At 38.1% G+C, this 15,530-nt stretch overlaps 1 protein-coding gene across 3 annotated transcripts in view; it reads right to left on the bottom strand.

Moving 5' to 3' along the window:
- CDH12 (cadherin 12) overlaps positions 1–15,530 on the bottom strand; it is a 1,138,028-nt gene that overhangs the window by 26,169 nt on the left and 1,096,329 nt on the right. For all 3 annotated transcript variants that reach the window (XM_050795514.1, XM_050795515.1, XM_050795513.1), the window contains one exon: positions 12,784–12,920. In XM_050795514.1, the coding sequence (XP_050651471.1) occupies positions 12,784–12,920 (137 nt within the window). The remainder of the gene's footprint in view (positions 1–12,783; positions 12,921–15,530) is intronic.

The raw sequence follows: 15,530 nt of genomic DNA, 5'->3' as shown, positions 1-15,530 counted from the left end.
TAAATCAAAAACAGTATTGCATCCCTAGATAAATGGAAGAGTTTAGTGCCACCAGCAAAGACTTGAAAACCACAGGGGTAGTAATTCCCACCACATCCCCATTCAACTCTCCTATTTGGCCTGTGCAGAAGACAGATGGATCTTGGAGAATGACAGCGGATTCTCGTAAGCTTAATCAAGTGGTGACTCCAATTGCAGCTGCTGTACCAGATATGGTTTCATTGCTTGAGCAAATTAACGCACCTCCTGGTGTCTGGTATGCAGACATTGATTTGGCAAATGCCTTTTCCTCTATTTGTGTCCATAAGGCCCACCAGAAGCAATTTATTTGCCTTCAGCTGGAAAGACCAGCAACATACATTTACTGTCCTTCCTCAGGGTTATATAAACTCTCCAGCTTTGTACCATAATCCTCTTTTTGGAGAGACCTTGATCATTTTTTACTTCCACAAGATATCCCACTGATTAATTACATTGATGACATTATGCTGATTGGATCCAGTGAGTGAGAAGCAGTAAGCACATTGGACTTATTGGACATTTGCATACAGAAGGTAGAAAATAAATAAGACTACAATTCAGGCAACTTCTACCTCAGTAAAATTTCTAGGGGTCCAGTGGTGTGGGCCTGTTGAGATATTCCTTCTAAGATGAAGGATAAGTTGCAGCATTTGGACCCTCCTACAACCAGGAAAGAGGCACAATGCCTGGTAGGCCTATCTGGATTTTGGAGGTAACACATTCTATATTTGGGTGTGTTACTCCAGCCCATTTATCAAGTAACCTGAAGGGCTGCCAGTTTTAAATGGGGTCAAGAACAGAATGTTCTGCAACAGGTCCAGGCTGCTACGTAAGCAGATCTGCCACTTGGGCCATATGACCCAGCAGATCCAATGACGCTTGAGGTGTCAGTGGCAGATATGGATGCTGCTTGGAGCTTTTGGCAGGCCCCCATAGCTGAATCACAGCAGATGCCTTTAGGATTTTTGAGCAAGGCCCTGCCGTCTTCTGCAGATAAGTACTCTCCTGTTATCTGCTTTGCTTCTGCAGATAACTACTCTCCTGTCTCTCTCTTGGCCTGTTACTGGGCTTTGGTGGAAACTGAATATTTGACTATGAGTCATCAAGTCACCATGAGACCTGAACTGCCTATCATGAACTGGGTGCTTTCTGACCCACGTAGCCATAAGGTGGGTCATGCACAGCAGCATTTCATCATCAAATGTAAGTGGTATATATGTGATCAGACTCAAGCAGGTCCTGAGGGCACAAGTAGGCTACATGAGGAAGAGGCTCAAATGTCCATGCTCCACACTCCTGCCACCCTGCCTTCTCTCCCCCAACCTGCACTTGTGACCTTATGGGGAGTTCCCTATGAGAAGTTGACAGAGTAAGAGAAGACAAGAGCCTGGTTTACAGATGTTTCTGCCTGATAGTCAGTCACCACCTGAAAACTGACAGCTGCAGTACTACAGCCCCTTTCTAGGACAGCCCTGAAGGACAGTGGTGAAGGGAAATCTTCCTAGTGGGCAGAACCTTGAGCAGTCCGCCTGGTTGTGCACTTTGTTTGGAGGGGAAATGGCCAGATGTGTGATTATATACTGATTCATGTGCTGTGGCCAATGGCTTAGCTGGAGGGTCAGGGACTTGGAAGAAGCATGGTTAAAAAATTGATGACAAAGAAACGTGGGGAAGAGGTATGTGGATAGACACCTCTGAGTGGTCAAAAACTATGAAGATATTTGTACCTCATGTGAGTGCTCACAAAAGGGTGACCTCAGCAGAGGAGGATTTTAATGATCAAGTGGGTAGAATGACTCATTCAACGGACACTACTCAGCCTCTTTCCCTAGCCACTATTGTCATTGCCTGATGGGCCCATGAACAAAGTGGTCATGGTGGTAGGGATGGAGGTTATGCATGGGTTCAGCAACAAGAACTCCCATTCATCAAGGCTGACCTAACTACGGCCACTGCTGAGTGCCCAATTTGCCAGCAGCAGAGAGCACACTGAGTCCTTGATATGGCACCATTATTTGGGGTGATCAGGCAGCTACTTGGTGGCAGTGGATTATACTGAACCTCTTCCATCATGGCAAGGACATTGGTTTGTCCTCACTGGAACAAACACCTATTCCGGATATGGGTTTGCCTATCCTGCACGCAATACTTCTGCCAAGACTATCATCTGTGGACTCAGGGAATGCCTTATTCACCATCATGGTATTCCACACAGCATTGCCTCTGACCAAGACATTTACTTTATAGCTAAAGAAGTGCACAGGTGGGCTCATTCTCATGGAATTCACTGGTCTTACCATGTGTCTCATCATTCTGAAGTAGCTGGATTGATGGAACAGTGGAATGGCCTTTTTAAGTCATAATTACAAGCCCAAATAGGTGACAATAATTTGCAGAGCTGGGGCAGAGCTCTCCAGAAGACTGTCTGTGCTCTGAATCAGTGTCAAGTATATGGTACTGTTTCTCCCATAGCCAAGGGTCACGGGTCCAGGAATCAAAGGGTGGAAGTGGAAGTGGCACCACTCACCATCACTTCTAGTGACCCACTATCAAAGTTTTTGCTTCCTATAACTGCAACATTACATTCTGCTGGCCTAGAGGTCTTAGATCCAGAGAGAGGAATGCTACCACCAGGAGACACGATTCCATTAAACTGGAAGTTAAGATACCACGTGTCCACTTTGGGCTCCTCCTACCTCTAAGTCAACAGGCTAAGAAGGGAGTTACACTGTTGGCTGGGGTGATTGACTAGGACTATCAAGATGAAATTCGTCCACTACTCCACAATGGAGGTAAAGAAGAGTGTGTGTGGAATACAGGAGATCCCTTAGGGCATCTCTTAGTATTACTATGCTCTGTAATTAAAGTTAACTGGAAACAACAGTTCAATCCAGGCAGGACTACAGATGGCCCAGACTTTTCAGGAATGAATGTTTGAGTCACTCCACCAGGGAAAAAACCACTATCTGCTGAGGTGCTTGCTGAAGGCAAAGGGAATACAGAACGGGTAGTAGGAGAAGGTAGTCATCAATACCAGCTACGACCATGTGACCAGCTGAAGAAATGAGGACTGTAATTGTCATGAGTACTTCCACCTTATTTTGTTAAGAACATGTATACAGTTGTACTAAGAAAATATCTTTATTTTATTTCCTTTTTTTCTTTATCATGTGACATAAGATTTATTGACTGCATATCAGCATTTAAATGTTAACTTTATAGAATAGCATTTAGGTTAATGATTAGTGTGCTTCTGGTTGTAAGAAAGATAGCTGTATTATGGTTAGGCATAATTATGATCTTATTGTTGTCTTTATTTGGTGATTATATATGATTTCAGGAGATGTGTGTGGGTTCAAGTTGACAAGGGTTGGACTTGTGATAGTTAATACTGAGTGTCATCTTGATTGGATTGAAGGATGCAAATCATTGTTCCTGGGTGTGTCTGTAAGGGTGTTGCCAAAGGAGATTAACATTTGAGTCAGTGGGATGGGAGAGGCAGACTCACCGTCAGTCTGATTGGGCATCATCTAATCAACTGCCAGCACAGCTAGGATAAAAGCAGGTAGAGGAACACGGAAGGACTAGGCTGAGTCTTCCGGCCTTCATCATTCCCCTGTGCCAGATGGATATTTCCTTTCCTCGAACATCGGACCCCAAGTTCCACAGGTTTTGGACTCTTGGACTTAGAGTAGTGATTTATCAAGGACTCTCCGTCCTTCTGCCGCAGGCTGAAGGTTGCACTATTTGCTTCCCTACTTTTGAGGTTTTGGGACTCAAACTGACTTCCTGGCTCCTCACCTTGCAGATGGTCTATTGTGGGACTAAATCTTGTGATCATGTGAGTCATTTCTCCTAATAAACTCCTCTTCATATATTCATCTGTCTTATTACTTCTGTCCCTTTAGAGAACAATGACTAATATACAAGTACTAATAAAATGTTGGCAATTCTAGTACAAACCACACTTACCTCTCTTTGAGAATACAAAATAGTTTTATATAGTTATTTGGGAAAAAGAAAGGAAATTAGAAAACAGTAAATAAACTACCTACACTCACGTAAAACAAGGCATTTACAAAAAATAAGAGGAAAGCAGTAATTTGGGCAATTGAAAGAAGAAAGGATTGACATCAATTTGGAATTGAAACCAATGGTTATGTTTAATCCTGAAAAGTCAACTACAGTCTTTGAGGAAGTACATATATTCATGGTAACTGATTACACTGTTTTGTTTACTCAAATTTGAGAATGACACAGTGGGTCTCAAATCAGTGTTCCTTAGAGTTACTCAGGGAGCTTGTTTGAAATGGAGATTTCTTGGCAGTACTCCCAGAAATTCTGATTCACCATGTATTGAAAGAAGTACAAGAATCTTCCCTTTAGGAAATATTCCAGGTGTCTCTGATGCAGGTGGCTGTGATTCACCTTGAGGAAGGCCAGAAAAGAAAAGGCCAAACCAAGGATGCCTATTCTCAAAGTGAATAGAACTATTAATACCATTTTTGAAAACAAGTCTGGCCAAATTATGGAGGAGAATATTTCTGCCCAAACACCACAAAGAATCCACACCTCTTTGTCACATGATCACTCATAAGGTTAACTGTATAGTCACCCAGGTGAATACATTGTAAGCCAATCAGTGCTGGCTCACAGAAATGCAGGCCTAGGAACAGATAGGAAAAGTTGGAGAAGTGAAATGCTTCTTGTAACCATAGTAAGCTGGGGGCACACAGGTAGAGGAGATACAGTGAGAAGGAGGACAGACTCATAATGCCACCTGAAAAACTGCAGATTCTCACAAGGCTTTGAAGACTCTGTTGAATGAAGCCTCAGCCTCCTTTCTCAATGTCTACTGCTTGGCAGCAACTATACCACACTGCTTGCAATATCTGACCTCAGAATGACTTTTCATATCTATGTCTTTGCTTAAAATGTTTCCTCAGTCTAGAATAGCCTCCTTTCTTCCATGACTATTTTTTTTTTTTTAATCTTTTAAATCCTCAGCTCATATGGAGCTTCCTATGTGACATACTATGTTTAGGTCTTCAAAGTACACTTTTTTTTTTCCAAAAATAATTACTTATTGTATTCTCTCTGGGAGCACTCTGTATTTTGATTTTATATTTAATGTATTTAACCAGATTGTTGCATCACTCATGACATTTTCAGTGCCTAGAGGCCAACCAATATGGTTTCTAAATTTTCTTCTTTTTCAATTGACTTGTCCGATTGCCAAGAGCCCATATGGTAGGCAAGCTTCTATAATAGCTCCCAATGATCCCCACCTCCTGATATTCACACCCTCGTGTCACTCTTTTCCTTTAAGTATGGCCTGAATCTAGTGGCTTGCTTCCAATAAAAAGAATGTGGGAAAAGAGGAGATGTCATTTCTGACATTAAGTTATAAAAAGCTGACTTTCATCTTGCTGGCACTTTCTCTTTCTCTTGCTCATTTTGATCATGCCAGCTGCCATGTTGTGAACTGCTCTATGGAGATGGTCCTGTGGCTGGAAACAGAAGGCAGCTTCAGATCAAACAGCAGTGTGGTATAGTTACTGGTCCAACAGCTTACAGAACACTGAATCTTGCTATCAACCACTGAGTCAACTTAGTTGCAGTCGTACGAGAGAAACCTAAGAGAACAAAGCTCCACCATAAATGGATTCCTAACTCTCCTAACTGTAAAATAATAAATGTTGCTTAAACTACCAAATTTTGGTATCATTTGTAACATAGCATAAGTAACTAATAACCCATACATAAGGAGTAGGTTTTCCTTCTAAGTTCTTGCACTCTTCCTCCCCAAGAATTGAAGACCTGTTCATGAATAGCGGTGTGGAAACTGAGAACATATTTCAAAGAAATGTTGCTGTCTTTCCACCCTTAAAACCTAAATATGACCCACTTCTGATTACCAGTATTATGCTCCACCCATTTTTAGGATATTTGTGACTTCATCTTCTATTTATGTGCCATCCTCCGCCCCATTTATAATTAAGATTGCCTTATTCAGGGGCACCATATTGAGAGTGCCATATGCTGCTTGCATCATTGAACATATTTGCCAGAAAGTCTTATTCCTTTCCACACTCTGCCCTGATTTTGAAGGTCTACATTGGTTCATACGTCTTATGTGTCTTAACTAATTCTCATCACTCAATCGCCCCAAGACAGGACCTATGATGACACCACTGAACACAAGGTGAAAAACACATAGTTGTCATGTCATAAGTACCAAGTATGTTTTTGTTCATCACTTCCCAACTGAGGTATTGAGAAATTACTGATAATGAGGCTGTATTTTTTCAATATTTCAAAGAGTCTGGCATGTTAGGTATTACATATCATTTCATTGTAAGATTAATTGACACATCATTTTGTAATTATATCAACTAAGTATGCTATTATTTTGATCAAATTGTCACTCTGATTAAACATAACGTTATTTAATAAATATTGATTAAATAAGAGTATCATGTCAGGTAGACAAACTCTTTTAATGTACAAGGGAAATTATCAGGAAAGGTCCTTCACAATTAAGTTATTAGGAACTCTTACTGTAGCTTGAGACCCTGGTAATTCACATTTATTGGGCATACAAAGAAATCTACCTAACTATACCACCGTCATGTACATAACATTACATACATATTTTTAATTCTATTCTGAGTCTTTGTTTTTTCTTTCTAAAATGCAAATTTCTATTGGATTTTAATATGTAAGTCATCTAATAAGCTTAAATATGGATAGATAATAAATATGTATTTCACTTCAACTATATGTACATTGCAAACAAAAATATTTAGCCTTTCTAACTATGTTATTATTTATCTACACAATGGAAATCACCTTGACAGTTGTTAGCACTAACTTTTTTTTTTTTTTTTTTTTTTTTGAGACAGAGTCTCACTCTGTGACCCAGGATGGAGTGCAGTGGCTTGACCTTGGCTCACTACAACCTCCACCTCCCGAGTAGCTGGGATTATAGGCACGGCACCTGCCACAATATTCAGCTAATTTTTGTGTTTTTAGTAGAGACAAGGTTTCACCATGTTGGCCAGGCTGGTCCCGAACTCCTGATCTCAAGTGATCCCCCTGCTTTGGCCTCCCAAAGTGCTGGGACTGCAAGCGTGAGCCACCACGCCCAGCCTACCACTAACATTTTTAAGTTAATATTTTAACTGACAGATAAAATTGTATGTATTTACCGTGTACAATGCACTGTTTCAAAGTATATATACGTTGTAGAATAACTCTAGCTAATTAACATATGCACTACCTCACATAGTTATAATTTTTGTAGAAACATTTTATATCCACTCTGTCAAGATTTTTCAGGAATATAATGTGTTAACTATATTCATCATATTGTACAATAGATCTCTTGAATTTATTCCTCCTATCTAACTGAAATTGTTTTATTACTTGACCAACATCTCCCAATCACACCCCCTAAATTATTTAAAATAAATAAATGAAGCAGGATGAATATGTTCCCTGTGGAAATGTTGTCAATCTAATTCACAGAATGTGTTTTGGAATGAGAGACTGCAGGGTGTTGGTCCGAGCCTGGTCATCATTAGCTGTGTGACACTGAGCTACAGACAAAATATATCAAGAGTCCATTCCTCATGACTACAATGCTTACAAGAACACTCACTTTGCAGGTTCATTGAAAGGATCAGATGAGTTAATGCATAGAATGCTATTCAAATAGTTTATTACTTTATTCTATTGTTACTTAATGTTATTCTAGAAAAATTAGGTACTCACTTCTCATATGTTCTGATAATACATTTCATAGCTGACTATTTGGCATACAAGCAAAAAAAAAATTCAGAAAATTCTGCCGGAAAAACCTATCTATCTATCTATCTATCTATCTATCTATCTATCTATCTATCTATCTATCTACCTACCTCTCTCTCTCTCTCTCTCTCTCTCTCTATTTTTTTTTTTGTTGTTGTTTAAATTCTTCATGACCATACTGTGGTCAATCCTAATCTTTTGCAAGCCTGCAACCTCTGAAGTTTATATGACAGTTCACTTCAATCTAATTTCCCTGGAATTCAGCATAATTTGCATACTTATTACTTACCACAATTTACAAATCTGGTCAATTTATAACTACTCCTAAATTGTAATGTCCTTAAGAATAGACACCAGTCCTAATCAGTTTTCTCCTAACCCACAACAAATAATATTTTGCTCACAGATAGTACTCTATACAGGTGATACCAAAAAATGCATGAATTTATGTTGAATCTGAATTATAGGTACCAATCTTGAAATTTGATTTTCTGTACATATGAAGATAATATTACTTTATGTGAAATTTTAAAAAGTTACAGCATAAAATAGCTCTATAGAGAAGATAACCTTAAAAATTAATTATCTAACAACTTAATCACAACTCATAATGATACAATTGTATGTAAACTTTTTTCAATATAGCTTTTAGTAAGGGAACCCATTGTTTTTTTTACTTATTTCACAATAAATGGGACCAATTCATTGCCATTTTGATAACTAATAGGACCAAGAAAAGAATTGTCTCCAGTATCACCTTTTGATTTTATAATCATATAAAATATAAGGATTTAGTGAAGTTATGTTTAGTTATCTTTATTTATTTATTTATTAACTTTCTTTTTCCTTTTGTTAATTTTGTTTTTCTTTTTTGATACTCACTATGGGGTCTCACTATGTTGCTCAGACTGGTCTTGAACTCCTGGCCTCAAGTGATCCTCCCACCTCAGCCTCTTGAGTAGCTGGGACTGTGTTGCAAGCCACCTTGTCTGGCTAGTTATCTTTAATTAATGACATTTGTTAAAGTAACACAAAAATCCTAGAAACATTTGCCTGTTGAAACTTTCTGATAATGTGAATGAAGTAAAGTTTGGAGTCTCTGTCTTATTGAAAATACTCAAGGTTAATATAATAAAAACAGCAAAGCAGTAATGCATAAAAGAATTATTAGAAGTGTAATAAAATTATTTGGACCTCCAACTATAGCAACACTGATTAATGACTGCTTTTTAATTAATTGGAAGTTGTTCAATCATCGTGCCATTTCATTTCACCTGAGAGTTTTTAGAAAAGGGTCAGAGCCAAAACATATGCTAGTTCAATCTGCAATAAGGTATACTTAAGCAATTTCATTTTTCTTGGCAGGGCAAGTGTGGGCTATTCATTTCTCATTTATTCACGATGATGATATTCCTGCTCAACTGGCTAGTGTGATCAAAGAAGACAGTCTTAGGCATTAGAATATGAATAAAGTTTACTTTTAAGCTGTGCATTCAAACTAAATTACCTACTCTTCTTATAGAATCTTTACCACATGATATGTGTTTAGCCTCTTTATTTTTCATACAGATATATAGTCTTTGTCACACCAGATTTCCTTTACGGTTCTAAAATCTTTACATTGGTCATTGAGTAGATACTAGAATAAACCAGAAGTCAATTTTAAGAATGTTAGTTTGGCATCACTCTTAGATTGTGCACATATTTTCTTTATTTGTCTAAGTCCCAGCTCTGCCTATGACCCAGTGAGGGGCAACATAACTTATTAGCATCCATACCCTGTGGATTCCTAATTTTCATTTAGGCAACAACTGTAGCCAGCAGGTGGCAGTGTGACAGAGCCCGCATATGCACCAATCATATTGATAACTAACAAATTAGGATTCTAAGATCTAAACTTTCAGGGACCAATGACACTTGCTTCCACTATAAACGTTCATACTTCCTTCCATTTTCTAAATGGTTGAAGCTCAAGGCTCTGAAAGGAGGCACTAGACCTTATTGTTATGAGTGTCTTCAATACTATGATAATTGCTTTCATAGCCCAGGGAGTCCCTGGAAAGAAAGAGACCTGCCACAGCTACAGTAGAAGCAATCAATAAACTATCTGAGACATCCATCTGGAGTTAAGGCACATGGGCCTACTATCTCTACATCAAGGAAATATGCACCTGTTTGTGTATTAATAGGAACGTTTAGGTAGGATTAGATAGTTTTCTACTTAATAATATTTTATTATGGATGATATGTTTATGATAAGTAGAAGTTATTGAAGTGACTGGTCAGTTGTCACTTATTGTATCCCCGCCATTAGAGTGAAAGTAACATGGTTCACAAAGGTCTTCTATTCTGTAACTTAGACAATTCATTTTCACCATATTTCTCAAAGATCTTAGAAAACAAGAGGATTTTTAAAATTCTGATACATTTTAGCTGTCCCCAAATTCTGCATAAATGAAATAAATGAAAGCATGAAATGAATGAGGAAAACATGTGACTATAATAGGATGTGGTATGGGAGGGGAGAAAGACGCCAGGTGTGAAAGGAGACTTGGGGAAAACAAAGAAAATAAGGATGGGAGCCCTTCAAGAAGGAGAGACTGTCGTTCTCTTCTCCCTACCATATGACTGCTTGGAAGCTAACTCGCTGATCATCCCAAGCCTGACTGCCCAAAGAGGGCAGATATGAAAGAAGATGGCAAGGCAGAGGAAACCTGCAATATCGTGGCAACCCATCATACACCGGTTTTAATGTCATGAAAATGAGTGAATTTCCCATGGTCAACTGGACACAGGAGAAAGGACCTAAAATCGAGAAATCATGCTATCAATTTACCCAAAGAGGCCGCCTGCTAAGCAAGGGGGCCCTAGAATTAAGAAGTGATAAGGTCTACCACTGGGTGTCCATGTCAGATTCCCATGCGGAGGGGACACCTGGAGCCCCCAACAGCAAATAATTCACAAAATTACACGAGAATTAGCATTTCAACAACTGTCTTTACTGCCATTCCAGTTTAGTCCTAAAAATGGCGGCAGGTGGTTCACTCCTGTAATCCCAGCACTTTGGGAGGCCAAGGCAGGTAGGTCACCTAAAGTCGGGAGTTCGAGACCAGCCTGGCCAAGATGTTGAAACCCCGTTTCTACTAAAAGTACAAAAATTAGCCAGGTGTGGTGGTGCATGCCTGTAATACCAGCTACTTGGCGGGCTGAGGCGAAAGAATCACTTGAACCCAGAAGGTGGAGGTTGCAGTGAGCCAAGATCACACTACTGCACTCCGGCTTGGGAGACAGAGCAAGACTATGTCTAAAAAATAAGAAAAAAAAGGTGGCAACCAATGGAGCACTATATTGGCACTACATTAATAGAGATTTACGCATTTTAAAAACTTCCGTCTTTCCTTTCTATTGCAAGAAACTGGAGAATCAATAGCTCCACCCCCAAGGAATGAAAGTTCTGATTATGTTGTCTTTGAGTTCTTCGGATATCTGTTCCCATGTATCAGCAAACACCAAAGTGTAGTTGCTTTTAATAATTGAGAAATATTGTAAAATTGTGATGAATAAATTTTCATATTTATTACAATTTTGTGGGTAAGAATTTGGGCAGGATTTGGCTGAGTTAATATTCCATTTCACATGGCATTGATGAAGTTTACATTGTGATATTCTGCTAGTAAAGTGGACTGGACTACAGGCTCCAAGACAGCATCACTCACATTTCCAGAACACTGGGAGGTATGGCTGGAACGCAGAGCTGAGCTGGAGTTAACTAGAGCACCACAATGTGACCTCTCTAGTATGGCAGCCTCCGGGTAGTCAGACTTCTTACATGATACTTGAGAACAATAACTGTTCCAACGAGCAAGGCAGAAGCTGCATGATCTTTTTTGTTAGACTTACTTTTAATAATGAAAATAACCTAAAACTAATGGGATCAGCTAAAGATGTCATGAGGTTGTGGGAATGGATATCTGACTATTCATGTTTGTACGGAGTTGTTGAAGACAAACCAAACTTTTTCATGTTTACATCCCCACTGAGTTGGACTGATCAAAACCCTTCAGCAGAAACGCTCACAGCTATTCCCTGCATGGAAAGTTGGAATTAGCTGCTAAAGTGTTATAAATTTACACCAGATGCACAAAATAAAACAAGAAGGAAGCAAATGGAAGAGATTCAGTTGAGATTTTTCCCAACCTTTCAAGAGACCATAAGTAAAAGGAATGGGGAGATGCACTTTTATTAAAAACAACTATCTCAAGAGCCAAACGTCACCACTCTTACCCCCATACATTACTTGAGAAAGTTGTGATAATAACCTTGATTGTTCTGTCAAACAAATAAAACCTATAAGCACTCTCAGTCTAGAGCATTCTCTTCTGAACCAAGCAGAAACCAACTCAAGAAATAATTCCTAATAATTGTAAACATTTTGAGCCACTCCTTGAAGAATTGCAATGGAAACTCCTATATATTCCACAGTGATAGTAATCAAAAATAAATTTGAATAAAGGGAGAGAAAGGGAAGATGTATGAGTTTTTAAGTACTCTCTTTGTTGTCAGAAAATATTTCAGAATGGGTGATTATATATGATAATTATTTTGCCTTGCCTGGCCCTGTGAAATTCCCAACGATATGTAAAAGGAACCCGTGTGGAAGAGAAATTGATACTCGGGTGAATTTTTGAGGGTAGAGCATAGAAAAGGATGAGGTCACACAATGAAATGCACTACTAGATATTCATGCAATCCTGCAAACAGGACTCATTGGCAGCTGTCACAATTTCTCTGGACTTACGCTGTGAGGAAAAGGAACAGGTTTCTGAGTTTCCCCGCGAGACCACTCAGCTGTCAGTCCAAAAATGAAAAACATCTCAGCAGGGACTCGTTTAAGAGTCTTAAATCCAAAGAACTGCAGTATAACATTGATTCTGTCCATGCCATACTTACTAACTTTACTCGCAATTATGGAGAAATTATACTGCGCAGTGCTTTCTCTGTCTAGTAATTCATTAGTGGCGATGGTTCCTTCATTTCCATCTATTGTAAAGTAGCTGTCCCCATCACTCTTCCAATCTATGAAGTACCTGTATATGAAAAGAGTAGATGCAAATGTGCAATGATTACACATTAATCATAATGGCACTTAGGCTAACTTGACACAGTTCCTTATTTTTCTCCCTGTAGCTATTACCCACCTTGCAATAAAGAAGAGTGTAAATGACAGCTTCTTTATTGCAAAGTCAGTATGCTCAAGGGGAAACTGGAAATAATAAAAGATTTAGTACTTCTGCTGTTCATGTTATTTTAGGGTCTTGGCACCTTGAAAGCTCAGCAGAGACTAAAATTCTAAAGCTGACCATGAGTTTCCTTAACCTGCTGAATATTAAAACTTTTCAAAGCAGTAAAAAATTCCTTAACAGTGGCTATGGCTGTGGAAATAGGGTTGAGAGAAGCACCTGGAAACAACTACAAAGAACCCAGGCCAAAACAGAGGTAGAATCTTTGTTTCCAAAGATAGAAAAATAACATCATGGAAACAAAAGGTAAATTTTTTAACTGACAATTTGGTGATTATACAAAAATATTTTCCTCAAGCACATATAAAATGGTCATTGTTGTTTTATTTTGTTGTGTATTTTATTGTTTCATTGTTGTTTTACTATATATCAGTCAACATTAAAAAAAAAAAAAAAAACAGTGACCTTGGATAATGATGTCTCTTTATCATGTTTATTATGTGACAGATTTGATAATAATGTATGTCGCCCTATGTGAAGCAACTGGACTAAAAATTCCAAGAAAATGAATAGCAAAATAAAAAATGCATGTATTTAAATCTTTAAGTAACAGTAGATATATGGATTGATATTAAGTGAAATTCTTTTTCCAACATGTGTTTTCAATCATCACAATCATTAACATTTTAAAATATGACCATTTGATAGACATTATTCTCAATGCTTACACATTGAGAATATGAAATGTCTGAAGAATAGTATTATCAATCTGTTTTATGTATAAGAAAACAGCATAGAGACATGAAGGAATTTGTCCAAATGAAAATAGAAAGTTTTAGATTGATGTTTGAACCAGGTCATTAATGTTTCCCATATGATTATCATTATATAGTCTTACCAATTTTAAATAGAACATTTCATGGGAAAAGATTTTGCTAATCAAAAGGTACAATACACAAAATATTTGTCATCATTTTATTCTAGCCTGGTACCAAAGAGAGGTCATTTCAAACAATGGCTGAAAGCAGATGGCATCATTGTTAGTCAGTCCCTTGGAATCCCCACTCCAAAGAAAGTGTTCATGGTGAAAAGTCAGTAAAGGGATGTGTATCTCAACATAACAAACTATTTATTTTGACAAGCTGATTATTTGAAACTGTAGCAGTTTGTATGTTATTTCAGTTCTAGATCACTTGCATTTACAAGTGAAATATATCTGAAATATATCATTCCATACTAGTCTATACCTGTTAGTACAGGTATACCTTAATTTACAGCTCTTCACTTTATTGTACTTCACCCCTAGTGCCGTTTTTACAAATTTAAAGTTTGTTGCAACCCTGTGTCAAGTAAGTTCATCAGCATCATTTTTCCAACAGTGAGTGCTCACTTCATATTTGTGTCACGTTTTGGTAATTATTGTAATATTTCAAAATTTTTAATTAATATGATAACTGTTAGGGTGATGTATGAACAGTGATACTTGATGTTACTATTGAAATTATTTTGAATGACAACAAATTATTTTGAGGCATAATGAACTGCACCCATATAAAAGGGTAAACTTAATCAATAAACGTTGTGTGTCCTGACTGCTTCACTAACCAGCTGTTCCCTCATCTGTCTCCTGATCCTTGGGCCTTCCCTAGTCCCTGAGACACGACGATATTGAAAATCAGTCAATTAATATTTCTACAGTGGGCTCTAACTGTTCAAATGAAAGAGTCACACATATCTCACTTTTAATTAAAAGCTAGAAATGATTAAGCTCAGTGAAGAAGGCATGCCTAAAGCCAAGATAGTCTAAAAGCCAGGCCTCTCATGCCAAACAGTCGAGCTGTGAATGCAAAGGAGGAGACCTTGAAGGAAATTGAAAGTGCTACTCCAGTGAAGACAAGAATGGTTTAAAAGCAAATAAGTCTTATTGTGGTTATAGAGAAACTTCAGTGGTCCGGATAGAAGATAAAACCAGGCACAACATTCCTTTAAGCCAAAGCCTGATCCAGAATATGACCCTAACTGTCTTCAATTCTATTGGAGAGAAGTAAGGAAACTGTAGAAGAAAAATGTGACCTAGCAGAGGTTCGTTTAAGAGGTTTAAGGAAATAAGTCTTCTCTATAACATTAATGTGCAAGGTAAAGCAGGGAGTACTTATGTAGAATCTGCAGAAAGTTATCAAAAGATCTAGATAAGGTCATCAATAAAGGTGGCTACACTAAACAACAGATTTTAAAAGTATGTAGAACAGCCTTCTATTGGAAGAAGATGTCATCAAGGACATTTACAGCTAGAAAAGAGAAGTCAACGCCTGGCTTCAAAGCTTCAAAAAACAGTCCGACTCTCTTAGCAGAAGCTGATACAAGTGGTGATTTGAAGTTGAAGCCAGTGTTCATTAACCATTATAAAAATCCTACAGTCCTTAGGAATTTTGCTAAATCTACTCTGCCTGTTGCTTT

This window comes from Macaca thibetana, chromosome 6 (assembly GCF_024542745.1).
Source record: "Macaca thibetana thibetana isolate TM-01 chromosome 6, ASM2454274v1, whole genome shotgun sequence".
In the NCBI taxonomy this organism is placed as follows: Eukaryota; Metazoa; Chordata; class Mammalia; order Primates; family Cercopithecidae; genus Macaca; species Macaca thibetana.
The sequence above is the reverse complement of the archived record's forward strand: the minus strand, read 5'-3'. Positions and strand labels throughout refer to the sequence as shown.